Here is a 19,051-nt window from a genome sequence, read left to right as displayed (position 1 = left end):
AGAAGAGGTCTCGCAGACCTTTTTTAATGAAAGGTCTTCGAGAAAACAAACACACTGCAGACTCAAACTTCTGCGCGTGGTCTGCATGGGGCAGACATAAGAGGTTTTGAAGAGCTTTTCACAAAAAACGAACACCGAGCTTTTCAAAAAAAAAAATAAACACCCAGGTGTTTGTTTTTTGTGAAAAGCTCTTCCAAACCTCTTATGTCTGCCACGCAGACCACGCGCAAATGTTTGAGTCTGCAGTGTGTTTGTTTTCTCGAAGACCTTTCATTAAAAAAGGTATGTGCGACTTCTTTTTGGTGCAGACATGGATCAAGGTCTTCATACCTCTTATCCTCCTTTTTCTCCCAGATGCAATAACTACCCTAGTTCCTTCTCCCCTCCACCTCCTACGTCGCCGACCACCCCTCCTCCTCCACACCACCGGCCACCCCTCCTCCTCCTCCACACCGCCGACCTCATCCTCCTCCCTCTCCGCCGGACACCCCTCCTCCTCCTTCCTCTCTGTCGGCCACCCCTCCTCCTTCCTCTCTGCCAGATCTCTCTCTACTCTCCACCGGAATATACCTTTTCCGGCAACCTTCCGGTCACAATCATCTTTCAACTAGGTTTCCTGTGATGTTTTAGTTAGCGATCTCGTTCGATTAAACAAAACCGACATGAGTACCGGAGACCTTCTCAGCATCGAGCCACAAGAGCTTCAGTTTGCTTGTAAGAATTCAGATGAAACCACTGCTTCTATTACTTTATTTCATGTTTCCTGTTCTGATTTCGGATATGTTACCTTTGCGCATATTAATTTGTGGTTCGATTATGTATTGTATAGTTGAATTGAAGAAGCAGACCTCATGTCTCATGTTTAAATTCTGAATTTTGATTATGTGAATAAGTTGATTATTGGTGTTTAAATTCTGAATTTTGATTATGTTAATAAGTTGATTGGTGTTAAGAAGTTAAAAAACAAACAGGCTTCTTCTTGCAGACTGAGAGGTTTAGTCCACCTCTTCAGTTACAGATGTCTGCAGATGTGGTCCGCAGACTGCAAATGTTTTACCTCTGAAAAAACAAACAACACATTTGTCACACCCCTACCGATGGCGAAATCATCGGGGTGCGGCACTGAGTGAAACAGATTGTCCAGAAGTTTCCATAACAATTATCATTACTATTCAATTTAAAATAACACGTCCCATACCATGTCTCAAATAGTAAGCAAATTATCACAGACCAAATCTAGGCAATTAATTCTGTTTCGACAACTCAGATTTAAATTTCGCAATTGTTTATCTGCTTCTAGAGACCCTTAATTCAATTACTACAGATAACTATTTGTTGGACTCTAGAGCTTTATTCTAGCATCGCTTCCCTAGTAGATAAGCATCCTAATTACCTGTCACATACGTTAAAATAAAAGTCGATACACATAGTGTAAAGGCGAGTATACAAGTTTGATAATAGCATATAGAGTTCGAAATAGTTTACGCATAACCAGCACGTACACAGCGGAAAAACGAAGCATGTTAATTATCGACACGGATCTATCGATACCAATGACTGCGGGTTGACTGCCCGAGGCAGTTCGTAATACATGATCACCACTGTAATCCATGCAAATAATTGTCCTTAACAACCCCCGCATGAGCTATATCATCACATGATCGACTATCGTAGGGTCCTTTTAATTAGATCGACAAATGATCTCTTTAATTAGACCGCCAAGGAGTCTTTTTAGCTATATCATCACATGATATTCCCAACCAGATTTTTGTAATCAATCTGTTTAACTAGACCACTCAAGGGGTCTAATTATGGAATAGTACTTTATAATCCAAGGGTCTTAACTATTACGTAGAAGCCCATTAAGGATTTAAGGTAGTACCTTTGGATGTCCTACTATGAATCCCTTATACGAAAATATGGAAGATTCTACGAGGATTTGGATCACATAAAAACATAAAAGGGGGAACACATAAGCACATAATCACATAATTGTTTAACTTGATTATTAATTTGTTATTAACTTGTTGTCGATTGAACATGGATATTCAAGGTACACCAGGAAACCAGCCGATGGACTTCAATATCCTCAAGAATCCATCTGAAAAGATAGGATGATCTTCCAAAAATTCGATTTTGTTTTCAAAGAAACGTAATATTCGAATTAAGGAACACAACAATTTTAGGATTTACGAAAATACCCTTAGGTACCCTATTAAGGATTTATAGTGGTACTTTGGGTATTCGTCGAGAGTTGTAACTTGCGCCTTCTACTTCGTTTTCTTGGAAGAAACGGGTACTTAGGATTTTTGTGGAAAACGCAAGAGATCATAAAATGGAGGAATTTGGGGGTAGTCTGTTCTTCAAGGAATACGATTCCGTGATTGTCGGTATTGTAGGGGATATGTTGTTTATACATGCAACCCCATAAATACATTGCAATGTAAATAAAAGATTTATTTATAAACAACGATAACAATTGTTTCATGGACCTTGACAACAAAAGAAAATAATACATAAGACGTGATTATTTCTAAACGGTGTTGTCTTTTAGTCGGTTAGATACTCATCCCTGTGCTGGATTTGCATTAGCAAGCTTTGGGCAATTTCTTCGGAAATGAACCATCTCGCCACAGTTGTAGCAAGAACCTGGTGGAAAACGAGCTTGAGCAGGATTGTTGTCAGCTTGATTTGGTGCAACTGCAGCTCGGCAAACTCTTGTTGTATGACCTATAAGTCCACAAATTTGGCACTTGTGGCACTTCACACTAGCATGATGATGAAGGTTACATTGGTTGCACAAGGGTGCAATTCAGTTGTATGGCTTCCTAGCAGGGGGTTGAGCTGGTTGGTTGGGGGCAGCTTGATCATTGTGAGCAACCACGGCGAAGTTCTGGGAAGCTTTTCGCTTCTTTGACTTCTTGGAGGATCCAGTCTGTTCACCTTTGGGTTTCGATTCCTCGATTGGTTTCTTATCACCTTTTCGGAAAAGTTTACCTTTCCTGATTTAAGATTCAGTCAAGGTAGCAGATAGCTCAATGGCCTGCCTAACCGTAGTGGGGTTACTACCAGTCACAATGTCTTGTACTGGGTCAGGGAGGCCATCAATGTACTTTTCGATTGCCTTATCCAAAGGCGTAACCATATTCGGGCATAACAGACTTAACTCCTCATAATGATCCGTGTAGGCTTGATGCTCACCGCTATCTTGCTTAAGATCGTCGAATTCCCTTTCCAAGGCCCTGATCTCGTGACGAGGACAAAACTCCTTCATCATCAGAGCTCGGAGCTCTTCCCACGTCTGAGCCAGTGCCACATCGGCACCCCTATCTCTCATCACACCATTCCACCATGTCAAAGCTCGTTTCTCAAAGACACTAGATGCAAATTCTACCTTTCGCTCATTTGGGCATTGAACATGCCTGAAGGTGCTCTCTAGACTCTCGAACCATTGCAGAACTGCAGTCGCTCCTTGAGACCCAGAAAACTTTGATGGCTTAGCGGAGTTGAACGTCTTGAAGTTGCAGGGGGCATTATTGTTGTTGAGAGCTTGGTTATATTGAGCAACGATGTTCGGGATTGCAGCAGTCATTTGCTGCGTAATGACAGCTGCCAGCTCTTCAATAGGTACCTGATTTTCGCGTCGTGGAGGCATTCTAAAAAGGGGAAACAAGAGAGAAAACAAATGAAATGGCATTAGGTAAGAATAGGATGTTACAATTACCGACCAAAAATCATGGGTGATGGTCATTTGTTTGAACCACGAAGCAAACAAACGACACACAAAGGCTGAATCAAAGTAAATAGGTCCTCATAATGTATCGCGAAGACATGCTCGCCTATAAGTGGACACTCACCCCAAGAGTTCCCAGGTAAGAGTGACTGGTCCGATATTGCGGATTTGTACGAACACTCTAGCCTTAGACAGAAAGCTCAGGGTACAGGCACCCACCCTTCCAGTTTGCACGTGTTCACATTATGTGGCCCTAAACTTTGACGAGAATTTAAAAACTTTGAAGGTTCGAAACCTTATAATAAATCATCCTAGAACAGATGATTAGTTTTCAAAGCAGATTCGAATTTTGTGTTCTTATTGTGGTTGCTGCCTAAAGATAGGCAACGGTATTGTTTTATGAATAAACGCAAGTAAACTCGCGTTAGGGTCCTAGGAAGGTTATAGTCTAGGTCAAAGCATTACCAATAACCTAATTCCCTATAACCATTGGCTCTGATACCAACTTTTCTGTCATACCTTGACCACGTAAAAGAACAAAACGTGGCGGAAACGTCGGGGAGTGTTGTAACAGAATCATTGTTTCACAACCATGGATTAAACAGTTTTGTTTTATTGAATTAAATGTATTACATTACATTGGAATTAGATACAAAACATGAACAAATAGACTTCCATTGTTATTAAGTCACTAAGGCCTCGTCCATTCCTATGTGAGCGTACACAAATATCATCATCTAACATCATCAACTATGGTACCTGAAACACATGTGAAAATACGTCAGCATAAAAATGTCGGTGAGTACATAGGTTTTATGTGAGTGTCAGATTCATGGCTCGTTTTACATGTTTGCAATACTTATTTAAAAACCTTATTTTGAAAAGTATAGCATTGCGACATAATTAACCAACTCAAATCAAGTTGGATATGATTTATAAAATCTCGTAGCCATGATTCTTAACTCCAAAACATTTGTTTTATGAAATCAAATTGTAAAACATATCATAGAAACTCATTAACAAAACCCGTATGGTTTATATTATTCAGAAAACATCATTGTGTGACATCATTTCAAAATCGTTTACCCAGGTAATCTAGATAACGCAATGATATATAATGTGTTAAAAGCACTTATATATAGGAAGTACCAACGGCGTATCCACCATGCTTTTAACACATTAAACCCGCCCCGTTACCTAATAACTTCCCTAACCCAACGGTTCAAAAAGTTACAAATGGTTCACATATATCAAATGATTACCAATGGTTCACATACATCAAATGGTTACAAATGGTTCGAACAGTTCAAAATGTAAAACAATGGGCTAGCATGTTAAGTGAACATACATAGCAAAACATAATGAAATTATGTACTAATAGTGTACTAATGAACATAGCAAGTATATGATATGAAAACATGGAAAGCATGAAAGTAGCAAGTACGCACATGTGTTTCACCCCAAAACGTTTGAAAAACAGTAAAAGAGGGGACTATTTACTCACTTGAGAATGCTTAGAAGTCTTGAATAACTACCAAGCAAAGCTAGAGGGATCACGGAAATCAATCGGCACCTAATATAAGTAACTACGTAAATAAACCGGACCTAAATCGGAAGATCGGATAGGATGAGGTTTCGTAAACCAAATGAGTATTGGAACCCATATGATATGGTTTAACAAAGCCTACATACTAAATCGAAACCTAACCTAAGTGCTTACGACCCATTACGACCCGTTTAGGTAGCTTACGCTACTTTAACGCGTCGTTTGCGTAAAACGCGTTCGGACCGCCTAACTAGTCCTATGACAAGTATTTATGCCTTAACATGTCTAATAATGTTACCTAATTGGTTTAGATATAAAAATTTAGGTTACATATGCTTAAAATGAATTTATGCGTAAAAAGGGCATTTTGGTCATTTTCCTAAGGCATATAAACTACCTATCATACAACTAACTAAACGAAGTGACCATAAGGTATAACATCGGAAGGTTATTCCCTATACAACTACGGTCACTAAACATGCTTGGTCGGATCCTAATGATCGACCAAACGGGTCTAGTTCGAAAGTCTAAGCGGTTGATAAGACCGCTTGACTTACGACTCTATACAAGCACTATACTAAAAGTGACGAGCTAAACATGTTAAAACATGTTTATTTAAGTTAGAAAACAGGTTTTGATATCAAAACAAAGGGTTTTGATACCCAAGAGTAGTTTGGTTACAAAATATGCATGAATACGCATTTTGGCCGAAACTACGACTCGTCACTACGCCTAATCAACGTGGTAATCAGTAGGTTTAGTCACACGGGACTAAAACCATCATGATTACGCTCACGTTGCAAAGTTCAACGAACTTCGTGTTGACCAACTCGTGGTCAAAGCAGAAAGTCAAACACTGTTTGACTTTCGTGCTAAAAACGCATAAAAAGCACGAAAGGGACATACAAAGGGTCCAAGCTAGGAATTTTTGACTCAAACAACTCAGGTATGAAGTAATAACTTCAACTTAGAGCTTATTGAACCAAAGTGTGAGTTGAAATGAAGTGAAGGCATGGGTTTATATACGATTCGGTAAACTGTTAGGATCGTTCCTCGCATTTCGTGCTTTGATCTTGGCCCTCCACTTGGGCTCATGGTTTTCAAAACCATGGGAATGTTTAAAACCAACAAATTTGAGCCCATAGCATCCAAAACCAGCCATTAAAACCATCAACACTTCAAAATTGGACTAGGTTCATTGAATCTGGTCAGAAATTTCAAAAATGGTCCCTGCACTTGTAAAACTTGATTTTTGGCACTTTTAAGGCCCGTTAACCTCATTTCAAAGCTCTAAAATTGTCTTAAAGTATAGGGAACTTAAAATATGCTCAAAAACATCTCGGATGTCGGTTCGTTTGGTCGTATGGTTGCGTTGTTCGGTTAATTACGACGGAAGTCGTAACGAACGCAAAAACGATCCAAATTAAGCAACGAATGGAATTTTATCATGCCAATCACTAAAATAAAATATTTTAATGATTACATAAACTTTTGGATGTCCGTATATATTCAGAACGTAAGATATGCGCGAAAATGCAAACTTATGCACTTTTTAACGCTTTTAGTCCCTATTGATCAAGAAAGTTTATTTTTGCGCACAAAACACCGCAAAGCCTATTTCTAAGCTATGTAAAGGATATTTATGGCATATTTAACTTATGATCAAGTTCCGGAATGTTCGTTACAGTATAAATTGGCATACTTTCGCAGTTTGTCGAAATTAGTCCCTGTAAGCGAATAAACTTGATTTCCCCACACCAAACCCTCCAAAACTTATTTCTAAGTTATGTAAAGGTTATTTAAGGTATGTTAAGCCTATTTCACTATTCCGGAGTGTTCGTTGCATTAAACTGGTTATATTTACGCATTAGTGCGCGTATAACCTTCCAGAAAGCAATTTAAAGCTTGAAATCGAACATGAATTGATATGTGCAAACGATACACATATTTTTACAAATCCCAAGTATGAAACACAATATTTCATAAATTTGGTATTTGTTTGATGGTTGCAGAGGCACGGGTGTCACATTAAGAGTGTCGCTAGTGATTGTCGATTGATCTTGATCTGCAATCTTCTAATCTTGACAATTTCAGTCCTTGCACTTCACACTGTAGTATACAATGGTCTCAAAAGTTCCAACAATGTCTCCCTAGACCATTGTATACCATTTAAACTTCACACGCTAATCCACACGATCAACAAAGACAGGCACACATAAAGTCGCCTCTGTATTGATCTTCAAGACTTGTTAGATTTGATCCTTCAACCTCCTTATTTGCATCTTCAATCCCTATCCCTGAACTTTGTTGATAATAGTAGACTATCCTTTTCAGACCCAACAATCTCTCTCTTAGTCTAGAGTTATCAACGACTTGCATCAACTACAGAAACGTTATGTCATGCATATTGTGATCTACAATTTGGCAAGCATCAGTCTCAACTTCAAGGCCCAACAATTTGGTCACTAAGTAAATCACAATTACTTAAAATAGCTTGGTGACACTAAAATAACTAACAATCCCTGCGGTTATATTAGCAATGTAAGATTCCGAAAGAACTTTGTAATAGACGATGGTGGGTATTATTGGTAACCAATATGTGACAGGTATTTGCTGATTTTTTCCCTGTGGTTTGCTGATGGAAAGAACTTACTGTATTAATTTTTCTGTGGGTGCTGGTATGCTGAAAATGTGAAGTAGTTGTCCTACGCCTGTTTTTGTAAGCCAAATACTCTCAAATTATTTAGTTTTCGCCAACTGGCTGAGAGAAAGCTCCATTCTTTTAAGCCCAAGCATTTAATACTTTTAGTCCAAGTGACAAAATAGTTACCAATCAGTTGTCATGTTTGGTAGAAATGAAACTGATCAAGCCGAGTTCGAGCTGACTCTCGCTCTGTTTATCTTTATCTTTAACAACTGGGCTTTGTCATCTAGCAGCCCTGCTTAAAATTGCCGGAAATCACTGAAATGGTCTTGTTTGTCTTTATCTTTAACAACCTGGCTTTGTAACAATGTTACACAATGACATGGTCAACATTGTTACCATCAATTCTGATTTATTTTTTATTATGATTTGGGAACAAGTGCTACATAGCTTCTAACTTGACCAGATATAAAGGGTGAAGGTCTGTTGGTGTGCCAAATGCTGCCATTTACCATTTAAGTTTCTTTGCGTACTCGGGAAGTAGACATTGTTGAGTTTAGAGAAATGGATCGAAGAATTCGGTTGTGGATGATGATTTGTTTCTGTCAACTTATGATAAGTGCAGCGGTGACTGACTCAAATGATCGTAAGTTATATTAGTAATCACTTTGTGGAGTTATAATGAGTTTTATACAGGTCATCTGGTTTTTTATGCAGTTCCTGCTAACTATATGATGTTAATATGTTGTTTTGGTTTATAGTTGCTGTGCTAAATACTCTCAAGTCTAGATGGCAGAATCTACCACCTGATTGGAAGGGTTTGGATCCATGCGGAAGTAATTGGGAAGGGATCAAGTGTACCAACTCACGCGTAACCACCTTGTAAGTTTGGATTCCTCTAGCACATGTGTCAGCTTCTGATTCTGTTGGAAATCAGGCCGCTTAATCAAAAAATAAACACAATATTTTAACAAGACAATGCTCGACTTCTATTATACATAAGTCTGAGAAAAATCATAATGGTTCACCTATTCATTACAGGGAAATGGCAAGCATGGGTGTTAAAACTACTGACATTGGAGAGATTACATCACTTTCCATGTTGCAACACCTGTATGTTTTCAATATTCATTTCATTTTTTTTTTCTTTTCCATGGCATATGCTTAGTTGAAACTGAATATTTAACTATGATTTATGCTTTTAGAGAACTTTCATTCAACAAAGGGATTAAAGCCGTTCTTCCACCATCTATTCAGAATTTGAAGAGCTTAACGACGTTGTAAGAATTCCATTTTGTTTCTCAGATGTAGCAAACTTATTTGTCCGGGTTTTCTTTTTTAAATTTAGTACTCTATGCATGTAGAGTCCTGGTGGGTTGCAGTTTTATGGGTCCAATTCCTGATTCATTGGGATCCCTCAATCAGCTAGTCTTTTTGTAAGTATTCCAAATCCAACTACACCGTTTCTGTTTGTATTTGAAACGGTTTTCTCCTAGTGAATAGATCGTAACACTAACACAAAATACAATACACAGGCACTAAAGATACACTAAGACACCTAGAAATTTATACAAATATGATGACTATCGTAAGGGTAAATCAAAAACCTAATTAAACTACGTAGATAGCGTAAGTAGGGTATTGTATCTATGGGGAATTTGTGGTTAGCGTAAAAGAAATTAATTAAAACTAAATTATCTAAATTGGGGTTTTGTTTGTAGATTTAAAAGAAAACACAATTTGTCACGAAAAGTGTTATCAGTATTAAGAAAAAGTAACCTCCACCCGGAATCCCGAATACTCGTTTTAATGTAAAAATCCTTTTTCTGATTCAAAACACCACATAGACATGGCCTCGGAATTAATGAATTTGATTAGTTAATAGGGATAGTTTTTAAGATTCACTATACAACCTAATAACCCGTTTGATTGTATCAATTACCCACCAATTTACCAACCCGCTAACAACGCAAGAAAGTTGCCAATACGCTTAATAAATGACAAGTAATTCAAACACAAGAAACGTTTACCAATAATCCAACACAAGTGATCAAGATATACCAGTTTACAAGAATCAGAAAAACAAATAATTATGTCAAACCGCGTAAACGTTCATCCGGGCGGAAGTCACGAAAGGCTTAGTCGCGCATGATAGTCTATGCCGCTTCGGTTGTCATCCCGATTAGGTTAGACTTCATTGGTTGGCTTGGAAGATGAATAATAATGCTAGAACTCGTTCGGTCGTTCCATCTGTTGCTGTGCGATGGCTCCCCTATGTATGTTGACGGCTGCGAATTGGATCCTCCTTTTGTCCATCAAGTCGGCCCAAATAACAGCCCACGTGAATTGTTGTTCTCAATTTTATATTCATGTAGGCCCTTTTCTTTAAGATATGTGATAATGATTTCAACAAATGGCCCAAAAGTTGGTCTTGTATTCTGTTTCCCAAGGCCTGCCATCACGTGAATGAGTGATAATAATTTTGATGTGATGATTTCTCTTTAGTAAATGATGATGTTGTTGACTTCCTTTGATGATATATGATATCAATTTATGATCATGTGCTCCTTTCTTAGGGTATACGGGGTGTAAGCGGGGAAAGCAATCGGTGACCCCATTCACCTATAGGGAACACCGCCGCCATCCCTTAGGTGAATGGGTGAGAGGAGTGAAATTGGTGGGGGTTCACCGAAGAGAGGGGAGGAGAGAGAGAGGAGAGAGGGAGCTGCATCCAATCACATGTTTTCTTTTTTTTTTTTTTTTTTTTTTTTTAAAAAAAAACCAATTCACCTAATAGGGGAGTGGCGCCATCAAATGGGGGTGTTAGGGGAGTTTAAGAGGGGAGTTGACGTGGCACACGGGGATTGGTTTGGCGTAAGAGAGTGCACTCACCTATTAGGTGTGCACCCCCTTCACCCTTATTCGGCCCCCAAAGAAAAACAAAGAAGTGCACGTGATTGAAGTCTGTTTATGTGATGATTATTTTTTTTAATCAAAGTCAAAACCCTCCAAAACAATTGTCGGCCCTGTATCAACCTGTCGAACCTGTTTTTTAGATCGTTCTCTCTCGTTTACTTGTTTTAATACCTGTTATTCACAAAAACACCACAATACAATAAATATATAAAACATATGAATTAATATATTTAATACGCTAAAACCTGACACAATTTATTATATAATACTACATATTTTGATCTAACATCAAAATACAAATATGAACTATCACGGTATATTGTCTAACAGTTTCCATATGTACAAAAACTCGCCGTTTCAACTTTAACTGGCTTTGATCCATTACCAAATCTGCCCACTTGCTAGTTTTGTTTCTTATCTCTTATGCAGTTCCTGACTTATCTCTTATTTTTTGCAGAGGTCTCAATAATAACCGCTTTACGGGACCTATCCCACCCTCTATTGGTAATTTAAATAATCTTTCATGGTTGGATCTAAGTGATAACCAGCTTTCAGGACCCATTCCCGTCTCTAATCCAACAGCGCCTGGCCTTGACAATCTAGTAACTACAAAACACTTGTATGTTCTGTCTTTCATAGTGAGTTCACCAAATTTTTAAAGTTATTGTTCTCATGAGTGCGGTCATGATGCAGCCATTTGTCAAATAATCAGTTATCTGGTTCTATTCGATCTCAACTTTTCAACTCAAACATGAGCCTAATACATTTGTAAGTGTTGCATTAGCTGCAAAATTATCTAGACTTTACTTAGTTGACATGGAAATATTGCAGAAAGTTTTGTTTTGATGTGCATGCTCATTTATTAACAGTATAGCTAACAACAACCAATTATCTGGACTAATTCCTGCCTCGATAGGATCCGTGCAGACTCTTGAGGTCATGTAAGTATCAACTATTAACAGTCCTTAAAATTTGTGAAAATGCCTTTTGAACTAAATATCTTCTTCATCTTTATGTAACAGACGCCTGGACTCGAATTGGTTGACAGGGGATGTGCCTCAGAAACTAACGGAACTCAAAAGTGTTAATGAGCTGTAAGTGATAAGAGAAAATTACACCATGTTTATTTGGTGGTTGACCGTTGACATTAATTGGCAGATTGGTTTGTTTTCAGGCACCTGTCAAACAATAATCTGAACTGGACCTATTCCAGATCTCTCCGGAATGAACTCACTCTATTACGTGTAAGTTGGTTTAAACTTTCTGAACTTGGTCGATTCAATCCTCTTACTAATCATCTTCTTTTTTGTCCTTTGCAGGGACATGAGCAGTAATAGTTTTGAATATTCTGATATTCCAGCATGGTTCACCCTTCCATCGTTGACCACAATGTAACACACACACACACACATTATATATATATATATATTACAAATAGAATCGAGTAAATTATTTAAACATTGTGTTGTACTACTGACAGATTGATGGGAATGACGCAGCTCCAAGGAGAAATCCCATCAGGTGTCTTCCAAGCTCAGTTGGAGAGATTGTAAGTATATGCTGAATGCTTTCTTTTAAAAATTAGCATTTCATATTAAACATGACCAATATGCCATGTATCAAAGAACATGTAAGAATCCATCATCAAGCGATATCAATTATGCCGTTAGGTAATGTAATCTAATGTCTGTGTGTTCTTGTTCTCTTCTTATTCTTGATGAAAGTATTCATTATGGGGCCATTGAGGTCCTACAAGGGCAATTTGGTAACTAATCATAAGTATTAAGTCATATTTCATATATTATTGTACTCACTTAATAGATAATAGAAACATTATAAGTATTTGTTGTGGAAACTTTTGGAACAATAGATTAGCAACTGGGCTGTAAACGAACCAAACGTTCGGCGAACAGTTCGTGAACCGTTCGGCGGGAGTTCGTTTGTGTTCGTTCGTTTATTAAACAAACGAACACGAATAAGAAATGTTGTTCGTTTAGTTAAATGAACAAACACGAACAGAGGTGGCGTTCGTTCGTTTATGTTCGTGAACGTTTGGTAACGTGTTCGCTTATGTTCGATAGTTCATTAGTGTTTTTAGTTTTTATATTTATTTAAATATATCAAAATTCTGACAAATTAAATATCTAATAAGTTTCAGTGTATTATATATTATGTTCATGAACGATTGTTTGTGTTTGTTTGTTTCCATTTGTGTTCGTGAATATTAGTTTGTGCTCATTTGTGTTCTTCAACGTTCATTGCCTAAAATTAACAAACGAACACGAACAAGTTCATTTCCTTAACAAATGAACACAAACATAAAATCCTATTAGATAAATAGACAATTAGTTATTATTAGAGGGTGTGCTATGTAATTATGTTTTCTATTTATACCTCCTGTAATCATCTTTGTTAATCACAATATACACAATACAATTACCAAGTTTAACTTGGTATCAGAGCCTTGTCTCTGTAACCCCAATCTGCCGTCACCCACAACCCTAGCCTGCCACCCTAATCTGCCGTCACCCACAACCCAACCCAGCCGACCACCACCACCTCTCCGCTGATCAACATGGCCCTTTTACAGCAATTCTCTGATGCTGCCAAAATAACCCACAACTCTCACAAATTCTCATTCAAACTCTCTCCCACAAATTATGGATATTGGAAGGCTATACTTCAACCCTTTTTGGTTACAAACAATCTCTATGGCTATGTGGATGGCACAATCCCATGTCCACCAGCCACTATTCAACCACCCTCCCCTGCTGCTGATCGACCACCACCAGAACCACAACCAAACCCTAATCACACCACATGGCTATCAAACGATGCTCATATTCGTATGCTCATCCTTTCAACTATCTCCGAATCTGCCTTCAGTCATGTTCAACACACTAGCACATCACGTGAACTCTGGTTGGCTCTTGAACGAGCCTATTCACCCAACACTATCTCCCGAGAATTTACTCTCAAACAACAACTGCTGAAAATCGAGATGAAAAGTGATGAAGCATCATCCGCCTACCTTGAACGAGCACAAGAGTACGCGGACGCTTTAGCCAATATTAGTGAACCGGTAAAAGAAAAGGATTTGGTTATGTTGGTTGTTGCTGGATTACGAGACGAGTACCATGCACTTAAGAGTAACATTCTCACTCGACAATTCCCTACTGCTTTTAACGAATTACATGCCCTGATTTCTGACCATGACTTTATGATCAAAAAATCTTTACCCACTGTCCCTCCTGCCCAGGCATTCACAGCCGCAACCAACAACCCCGTACCCGCTACATCTCCTCTCGGCCCCTCTCACTCTCCCACCATCCATGCCTTACAACAACTTGTTAACCAACTGAGCATTCAGCCCCAGTCCTTGCAACCAGCTTTACCTCAACCTCAAGCTTATTACACCAACCGTTCTGGAAATACTAGGGGCCGTGGTCAAAACAACAGACGGGGGCGAGGTTCTTACAACAACAATACAAACTACAATCACCGTAATCAGAACAGCAACAACCGCAACCAGTTTTCATGGGCATCTACCCAGAACACAGTTTTTGGTACATGTATTCGATGTGGAATTGGCCACATCCCCTCTCAGTGCCCCAACCGAGACCCGTCTACCATGCGTGGTCGTTCACTGTCTGCCAAATATGCTGATGCCCGCTCACAAGCTTCCACCTCTTGGCGTCCGGATACCGGTTCTACTCACCATGTGACACCTGATCTTTCAAGCTTTGAGTATTCTGAACCATATAATGGTGGGGACAATCTTTTTGTTGGTGATGGTAAGGCTCTCCCAATCCTTCATATTGGTTCTTCTCGTTATTATTCTCCAAACCGAACTTTTTCCCTAAACAATATCCTTCATGTTCCAACAATTAAACAAAACCTCCTTTCCGTTCAACAATTTTGTCATGATAATAACGTTTTCTTTGAATTTCACTCTACTTTCTTTTCTGTGAAGGACAAGTTTACACGCACTACCCTCCTCACGGGTCCCAGCAATGATGGTCTTTACTCATTCTATCTTCCTCGGATTCAGGATGTTCCCAAAGTTGCTTTCTCCACTGCTCGTGCTTCGTACAAGACTTGGCATCAAAGGCTTGGTCATCCACATCATCAAACTTTAAATTCTATGCTTTCTAAGTATTTTTTACCTGTTTCAGACAAAAATTCTGGTTTTGCTTGTGATTCTTGTTTTGTGGGAAAATCTTCCAAACTTTCATTACCTTTATCTGATTATAAAAGTTCACATGTCTTTGATTTGGTTATTTGTGATGTTTGGGGCCCTGCACCAGTTTCTTCGTATGATGGTCACCATTATTTTTTATTATGTGTTGATCATTATTCTAAATTCATGTGGTTCTTTCCCTTAAAACTTAAATCTGATGTGTTTATCACTTTCCAACACTTCATAACCATGGCTGAACGACACTTTAAAACAAAACTTAAATCGGTCCAAACCGACTGGGGAGGTGAGTTTCGAAAATTATCCCCTTTCTTTTTAGAACATGGTATTATCCACAGACTTTCTTGTCCACATACAAGTGAACAGAATGGCGTCGTTGAGCGTCGTCATCGCCACGTCGTTGAAACTGGGCTTACTTTACTCGCCCAGTCTCATGTTCCACAAAAATTCTGGCACTTTGCTTTTGGCACGGCAGTTTACTTAATTAAGCAGATGCCTTCTCGCTACAACTCACATATGTCTCGATTTGAACATCTTTTCCATCGCAAACCCGATTACTCTTTTCTTCGGGTTTTTGGGTGCCAATGCTACCCACATCTTCGAGCCTACAATTCTCACAAAATGGATTTTCGATCCATTCCGTGTGTTTTTCTCGGATATAGCACCTCACATTACGGATACCGGTGCTTTGATCTCCACTCTAACCGGCTTTATATTGCTCGTCATGTTCGCTTTAATGAACATGCCTTTCCTTTTCAACCATCCCCATCTTCTGCCCAACCAACACCACAATCTCCTTATTATTCCTCTTATCCCACTCCACCTATATCACCAGACCAAACACCTACCACATCGGCCCACTCACACCCACCAGCCCAAGCCCAAACATCCACCACACCAGCCCACTCCACATCACCAGCCCCTACATCACCAACCCATACATCAACCCCCATATCCAACTCAACTCCGCCACCCCCTTCAGCATCCTCACCTAAAAACACTACTTCCACTCTTCCATCTGTTTCATCCTCCATACCTGTTCCTCCTCCTCCACCGCCACATCGAACCCGCCCACCTAATTTGCGACCCAATCCTAAACAACCTTCTCGGTACAATCCTTCCTCTTACACTACAACCATCTCCCCGGGTACTGAACCCGTGTCCTTTGTTATTGCCAACAAAGATCCTCACTGGCGGAAAGCCATGGCTGAAGAATACTCGGCGCTTGTTCGAAACGGCACTTGGTCTTTAGTTCCACGTAGTCAAAATATGAATGTTGTGGATTGCAAATGGGTATACAAATTAAAACAGGATCAAACTGGAGCTGTCACGCGTTACAAAGCGCGTCCTGTAACTAAAGGTTTTCGCCAACAACCGGGTGTGGATTATCATGATACATTTAGCCCAGTTGTCAAGGCTACTACCATTCGTGTTGTCTTGTCTATTGCTGTCACGAGAGGGTGGTCTCTTCGACAATTGGATATACAAAATGCCTTTTTGCATGGTGATCTCAAAGAAACTGTTTAACTCCAACAGGCACCTGGTTTTATTGATCCTCAAAGACCAGATCATGTGTGTCTTCTTCATAAGTCTCTTTATGGGCTTAAACAGGCTCCACGGGCGTGGTTTCATCGGCTGTCATCTGCTCTAATTGCCCTTGGATTTAGAGGATCCAAAACAGATCCCTCATTGTTTATTTATTCAGTAGGGAACACTCTATTATATATGCTGGTTTATGTGGATGATATTATCCTCACTGGCAATAATCCTGCTGCCATTGATAACATTGTTCATCGTCTTAGCACCACTTTTGCGGTTCAAGACTTAGGGAAGTTGTCCTACTTTCTGGGGATTGAGATTGTGCAACATGGCAAAGATATCTTATTGTCTCAAAAGAAATATATTTTGGAATTACTAAGCCGGGTTGGGCTTTCTCAAGCCAAACCGGTTTCTTCACCCATGACCACTTCTGCCAATCTAACACTTGGTGACAGCGCCCCATATGATAACCCGGTTCAGTATCGACAAATTGTTGGGGCTCTTCAGTATGTTACGTTATCTCGCCCAGTTTATGCATTCTCCCACGGTTAATCATTGGTCAGCTGTTAAACGGATACTGCGATATCTTCGGGGCACATCTGATTTTGGTCTTTTACTGCATCATAAATCTGCCTCGTTACTTCATGCTTATATCGATGCATCTCTTACAGCATATTCTGATTCTGATTGGGCTGGTTGCCCGGATGACCGTCGCTCCACCGGGGGATTTGCCATTTATCTAGGTAACAATCTTGTTTCTTGGGCTGCTCGTAAACAGAAGACTGTCTCTCGGTCATCCACAGAATCTGAATACAAGGCGTTGGCCGACACTGTTGCTGAACTGACTTGGCTAGAGAAACTTCTTCGTGAATTGTGTGTTCCTATCACCATTGCTCCTACATTGTGGTGTGACAACTTGGGAGCTACCTACTTATCTGCTAATCTAGTGTTTCATGCCAGAACAAAGCATGTTGAAATTGACTTTCACTTTGTACGCGAAAAGGTTGCTCAACAACAGCTGGTGGTTCAATTTATATCTACACAGGATCAGATTGCTGATGTCTTTACCAAGGCGTTACCCTCACAACGGTTTCTATTTTTAAGGTCCAAGCTACAGGTCGAACCTCGGCCTTAGCTTGCGGGGGAATATTAGATAAATAGACAATTAGTTATTATTAGAGGGTGTGCTATGTAATTATGTTTTCTATTTATACCTCCTGTAATCATCTTTGTTAATCACAATATACACAATACAATTACCAAGTTTAACTAATCCCGTTCGATAAGTGTTCGTGAACGGTTCGCGAACACGTATATTTTTTAACAAACGAACACGAACAAGGTCTTGTTCGTGTTCGTTCGGTTCGTTTACAGCCTTATTAGCAACTGTACATTTAACACTGATATGTGGCACTGAGATTGTTGATTCTTCTTTGGCTTTTTGGTTATCTGTTGACAGGGTGCTAAGCAGTAATCGGCTTAACGGAACCCTGGATGTTGGCAACAGCTATAGCAGTTACTTGATTGGTTTAGATATAAAAATTTAGGTTACATATGCTTAAAATGAATTTATGCGTAAAAAGGGCATTTTGGTCATTTTCCTAAGGCATATAAACTACCTATCATACAACTAACTAAACGAAGTGACCATAAGGTATAACATCGGAAGGTTATTCCCTATACAACTACGGTCACTAAACATGCTTGGTCGGATCCTAATGATCGACCAAACGGGTCTAGTTCGAAAGTCTAAGCGGTTGATAAGACCGCTTGACTTACGACTCTATACAAGCACTATACTAAAAGTGACGAGCTAAACATGTTAAAACATGTTTATTTAAGTTAGAAAACAGGTTTTGATATCAAAACAAAGGGTTTTGATACCCAAGAGTAGTTTGGTTACAAAATATGCATGAATACGCATTTTGGCCGAAACTACGACTCGTCACTACGCCTAATCAACGTGGTAATCAGTAGGTTTAGTCACACGGGACTAAAACCATCATGATTACGCTCACGTTGCGAAGTTCAACGAACTTCGTGTTGACCAACTCGTGGTCAAAGCAGAAAGTCAAACACTGTTTGACTTTCGTGCTAAAAACGCATAAAAAGCACGAAAGGGACATACAAAGGGTCCAAGCTAGGAATTTTTGACTCAAACAACTCAGGTATGAAGTAATAACTTCAACTTAGAGCTTATTGAACCAAAGTGTGAGTTGAAATGAAGTGAAGGCATGGGTTTATATACGATTCGGTAAACTGTTAGGATCGTTCCTCGCATTTCGTGCTTTGATCTTGGCCCTCCACTTGGGCTCATGGTTTTCAAAACAATGGGAATGTTTAAAACCAACAAATTTGAGCCCATAGCATCCAAAACCAGCCATTAAAACCATCAACACTTCAAAATTGGACTAGGTTCATTGAATCTGGTCAGAAATTTCAAAAATGGTCCCTGCACTTGTAAAACTTGATTTT

General features: G+C 39.3%; 1 protein-coding gene and 1 long non-coding RNA gene across 2 annotated transcripts; both read left to right on the top strand.

The window, feature by feature from the left end:
- The first annotated feature begins 8,691 nt into the window (after window positions 1-8,691).
- LOC118479862 lies at window positions 8,692-9,203 on the top strand. The gene is made up of 3 exons (XR_004861091.1): window positions 8,692-8,805; window positions 8,965-9,036; window positions 9,129-9,203. It is a non-coding gene; the product is annotated as an uncharacterized LOC118479862 (long non-coding RNA).
- A 90-nt stretch (window positions 9,204-9,293) lies between these two features.
- LOC110929274 (probable leucine-rich repeat receptor-like protein kinase At5g49770) lies at window positions 9,294-18,096 on the top strand. Its single transcript, XM_022172404.2, has 9 exons — window positions 9,294-9,359; window positions 11,297-11,458; window positions 11,533-11,607; window positions 11,709-11,780; window positions 11,862-11,933; window positions 12,014-12,083; window positions 12,159-12,230; window positions 12,320-12,388; window positions 18,036-18,096. The coding sequence occupies exons 1-7, from the start codon at window positions 9,310-9,312 to the stop codon at window positions 12,171-12,173; spliced, it is 516 nt and encodes a 171-aa protein (XP_022028096.2). The 5' UTR covers window positions 9,294-9,309; the 3' UTR covers window positions 12,174-12,230; window positions 12,320-12,388; window positions 18,036-18,096.
- Window positions 18,097-19,051: the final 955 nt, after the last annotated feature.

The sequence above is a fragment of the Helianthus annuus genome, chromosome 6 (assembly GCF_002127325.2).
Source record: "Helianthus annuus cultivar XRQ/B chromosome 6, HanXRQr2.0-SUNRISE, whole genome shotgun sequence".
Classification (NCBI taxonomy): Eukaryota; Viridiplantae; Streptophyta; class Magnoliopsida; order Asterales; family Asteraceae; genus Helianthus; species Helianthus annuus.
Note: the sequence above shows the minus strand (reverse complement) of the source record. Positions and strands in the feature narration are given on the sequence as shown.

Excerpts from the sequence above, each read along its gene's own strand:
- LOC110929274 (XM_022172404.2), top strand. The coding sequence starts at position 9,310 with ATGGGTCCAATTCCTGATTCATTGGGATCCCTCAATCAGCTAGTCTTT. Across the intron at positions 11,781-11,861 it reads GTGCAGACTCTTGAGGTCAT|ACGCCTGGACTCGAATTGGT; the intron begins GTAAGTATCAAC and ends TTTATGTAACAG. Across the intron at positions 11,934-12,013 it reads CTCAAAAGTGTTAATGAGCT|GCACCTGTCAAACAATAATC; the intron begins GTAAGTGATAAG and ends GTTTGTTTTCAG.